Source organism: Ichthyophthirius multifiliis (genome assembly GCF_000220395.1).
Source record: "Ichthyophthirius multifiliis unplaced genomic scaffold scaff_1120509249884, whole genome shotgun sequence".
Taxonomy (NCBI): domain Eukaryota; phylum Ciliophora; class Oligohymenophorea; order Hymenostomatida; genus Ichthyophthirius; species Ichthyophthirius multifiliis.
Window position 1 is genome coordinate 2,377 of NW_004087195.1, and position 3,900 is coordinate 6,276.

The window sequence follows — 3,900 nt, forward strand, 5'->3', positions numbered from 1 at the left end:
ATATTTTGATTTCTTTTGTTTATATTATTAACAATTATTTTTATATTATAAATAAAAAAATCATAATTTAATTAAATATTATTTTTCAAAACATTTTTAATGAATACTATTTAATTTACTTTTTCGATTTTTTTTTTTTTACTAATTTTTTTTTTTTCATGCTCATATATTTTTTAGTTAATATTTTAAATTTAATTTTTGATTATTTTATTGAATAATTATTATCTATTAATTATAAAATTCCTTCCTTATTAATTTTAAATTTCTATTTTAGTATTTACATTATTTATTTATATCCGATAAATATTATATTTAAATAAGTAAATTATTTATTTTAACTTTTTTGTTAAAATCATTTTTATTATTTTTACTAATATTTTATTTTTTCTGATTATATATATATCTTTAATTTTTTATAATATTAAATATTTATATATAATTGGATTATTATTTTATTTTTATTATATTTTTGATTTTATTTTAAGCTTTTAATATAAAAATTATCAATCAAACATTTTTACTATTAACATTTATTCAATTTTAATTAATATTTTAAATATATTATATTTTTCTGTTTTTTTTTATTAAATTATTCATATATAATTTATATTTATGTTATTTTATATATGAAATAAATTAATAACTAATATTTAATTAATAAAAGCTTTTATATTATTTGCTTTAGAAACTTAATTATTATTTGACAAAATGTTCATTTAATTTTTTATTTATTTATTGTTTTGTACAAATTAGAATAATTACAATTTTTTATTTATTTATTTATTATATTATATATTAATTTCAATATTCTTTTTAAATTTTTAATATATAATTTATTTATATGAAACTCAAAATAATAAATTTTAAAGTAATTTAAAATAATATATACTTAATATGATCTTTTTAAAAGTTATTTAATGTATATTTTTTATTTCACCTAATCTATAAACATATAATGTAAATTTTATGATATATTTTTTGTTTAAAATTATATTTTTTCTAATTAAATACAAATAAAGTTAGTAAATATAATTAATTAACTATTTTATTACTTTTTGTACATTTAAGATAATTAGAAATTATGAGTATAATATAAATAAATAAACTAATAATAATATAAAAAATATTGTTGGTAAAATCATAATAATTATAATAGTATCAAAATTTTTTTATTTAATTTATAATTGATTTAGTTTTTGTTTTCTAATAGAAAAAAAATAAATATAAATTATTATAAAAAAATAAATATAAACATTAAATCAGATAATTTTAAAATATATATATTTGTCTATTTAATATAGTTTAATTTCTATTTATAAATAAAAATTCAATTATAATACATTTCTAAAGACATACCATCATGAATTTCATAATCTTCCAATGTTATATGATCTTTAAAGACTTAATGCCATTTTTAAAGTTTTATTTTTTCTGACCTTGTACCAGTTTTTGCTTAAATTAATTTTTTAAAAATTCCTATTGTATCAGTAGGCAAACATTTAATTCTTTCTTTTTTACCCATTCTATCATTCACAATGACTTCTATCATAACAGGATTATAGGAGGATACTCCTTATAATTTTTCAGGTCCTTTTTGTTCTAATTTTTTAGCAGGACCAAATTTTTCTTCATCTTATTATTATTCTTATTTTCTTTTTTCCCAAAATTAATCAACTTTTGAAATAGGTAAGGAATTTTAATCAGATTTTTTATGTTCATATTCATTTTTTTATTATTTATTTTCCTTTTTTTTTTGATCGAATTTATTATTACTTCTAGAACGAGTTCTAGATTTGCGTTTATATTTTTTTTAATTAGATTTATCCATTTTAATTTTTAATATAAATAAATAAGAAAAAAAATAAAAAATTTATTAATAATATATATAAATATATATAAATATATATGAATATATATATTTATATTATACTTATATTTATATTTATATAAATATATATATTTTAATCACATTATTCATTAAGTTTAAATATTTATAGATTTATTTTATAAAATAAAAATATTTTTTTTAAATATATTTTAAATTTAATTTTTTTTTTTAATACATATTAAAGTTATTTTTTATATACTTTTTATATATATATAAATATATATAAATATTTTTATTTAATATTTATAAAATTATTTATAAGATATTTTTATTAATAATACAATTTATGTCATTTATATAAATCAATTTCATATTATATATTTAATTTTTTTTATATATAAAACTTAAATATTCTTTTTTTTATAATTTTTTAATAATTATATATATCAAATATTTAATTTCTTTTTAATTAGATTTTATTTTATTTTTAAATTTTTTTGTATAATAATAATAAAATTAATTTTATATATATATTTTTTTTTTTCACAATATATTTAAATTAAACCAAAAATTAATATATTTTTTTAATATCAGGTAATTAATATAATTTTAATAAGATATAGAAAATTAAAGAGTATAATTATTTTATTTTTATTATTAATATTATATAGATTTTTTTATTTTTTTAATTACTCTTTATTATTATTAAAATATTTATTTAAATTTTAATTAAATAAATTTAATTATTTTTCATTATTATAGTCAAAACTATAATTTAATTGAAAATAACTTTTTTTAATTAAAAGTTTACATTATTTTTTTTATTATTTTATTAATATTGTTATTAAAAAAATAATTTTAATTAATTATAATAATAATTTATATATATATAAATTAAAATATTTAAACCTATTTATACCATAATAAAGCTTCTTAATTAGTTTAATAAAGTATATAATAAAGAAAATGTTTAATTTATTATAATTTTTTTATAAATATTAATCATTTTTACCTTTTTAAAAATATAGTATATTTCATTTCTTTATTTTGACTAAAAATTAATAAATATTAAAATAAATTTTTATTCTTATTGAAAAATATATAATACTATAATTTTTCAGGTAAATAATTAATTTGTTTTTCTTATTTTTAACCTATATCTATCATATTATTTAGTTTTATTTAAATTTAAATATAATTTTATATTTAAAAATTTATTTTAAAAAAATAATATTATTGATTTATAAAAGTTAATAATATTAAATAAATTTTAAATAAGACACATATTATAATTTTTACAAATATTTAAAATACAAAATATTAGTAATCAAATTTAATACATTTTTATATACTTTATTGTAAATATAAAAGTTATTAATAGTAAAAATATTATAAATTTATAAAAAAAATAAAATAAAAAATTAAATACAAAGTTATTAGTTCATGCAAAATTACAATTCTAGCTATAATTAATTGTTTAATTTATAATAAAATAATTAAATCTATATATTTAATAAAACTTTACAAATATAAAAAATTTCCTAATTTATGAATACTATTAATATTATTAACACATAGTTTATTAATAATAAGATGAGATAAAATGTAAAATTTATAATAAATTATATATATAATTAAAAATAGTTTATATAATAGTAATTACAATAGTACGGTGATATGTGTTTATATATTTAAAAAAACTAAATTTAAAATTATTAATAATAATAGTTTGCTTTAAAAAATAATAGCATTTATGACAGTTAATATTAAGTAAAAGAAGATAAATAATAATAATTAGAACATATAATTGAGAATAATAAAAATAAATAAATATAATTTAAATAAGAATATATAAATAATAATTATTTTCCTTTGGATAAAAATTAGTTAAGAACGAACAAAATATTAACAATATAAAATAAGAAAGTAAAAAATAAATTTTAAATTAATTAATATATATAATGTATTTTAAAAAAAATAATAAATAAAATATATATAAATATTAATATTAAGAAATTATATATATATATATATATATATATATATATATATATATATATATATATATTATA

The 3,900-nt window shown here is 10.1% G+C and overlaps 1 protein-coding gene across 1 annotated transcript, besides 9 other annotated features; it reads right to left on the reverse strand. All coding sequences in view use genetic code 6, as the record gives it.

The window, feature by feature from the left end:
- Nucleotides 1–447: 447 nt before the first annotated feature.
- Nucleotides 448–482: a microsatellite.
- A 729-nt stretch (nt 483–1,211) lies between these two features.
- Nucleotides 1,212–1,257: a microsatellite.
- A 70-nt stretch (nt 1,258–1,327) lies between these two features.
- IMG5_040270 (ubiquitin-like protein, putative) lies at nt 1,328–1,828 on the reverse strand (the record flags this gene model as incomplete). The annotated part of the gene is made up of 2 exons (XM_004038929.1): nt 1,328–1,632; nt 1,774–1,828. The coding sequence occupies 2 exons, from the start codon at nt 1,826–1,828 to the stop codon at nt 1,328–1,330; spliced, it is 360 nt and encodes a 119-aa protein (XP_004038977.1).
- A 50-nt stretch (nt 1,829–1,878) lies between these two features.
- Nucleotides 1,879–1,959: a microsatellite.
- Nucleotides 1,880–1,960: a microsatellite.
- A 60-nt stretch (nt 1,961–2,020) lies between these two features.
- Nucleotides 2,021–2,081: a microsatellite.
- A 22-nt stretch (nt 2,082–2,103) lies between these two features.
- Nucleotides 2,104–2,147: a microsatellite.
- A 1,297-nt stretch (nt 2,148–3,444) lies between these two features.
- Nucleotides 3,445–3,490: a microsatellite.
- A 153-nt stretch (nt 3,491–3,643) lies between these two features.
- Nucleotides 3,644–3,692: a microsatellite.
- Nucleotides 3,693–3,845: 153 nt separating this feature from the next.
- Nucleotides 3,846–3,900: a microsatellite.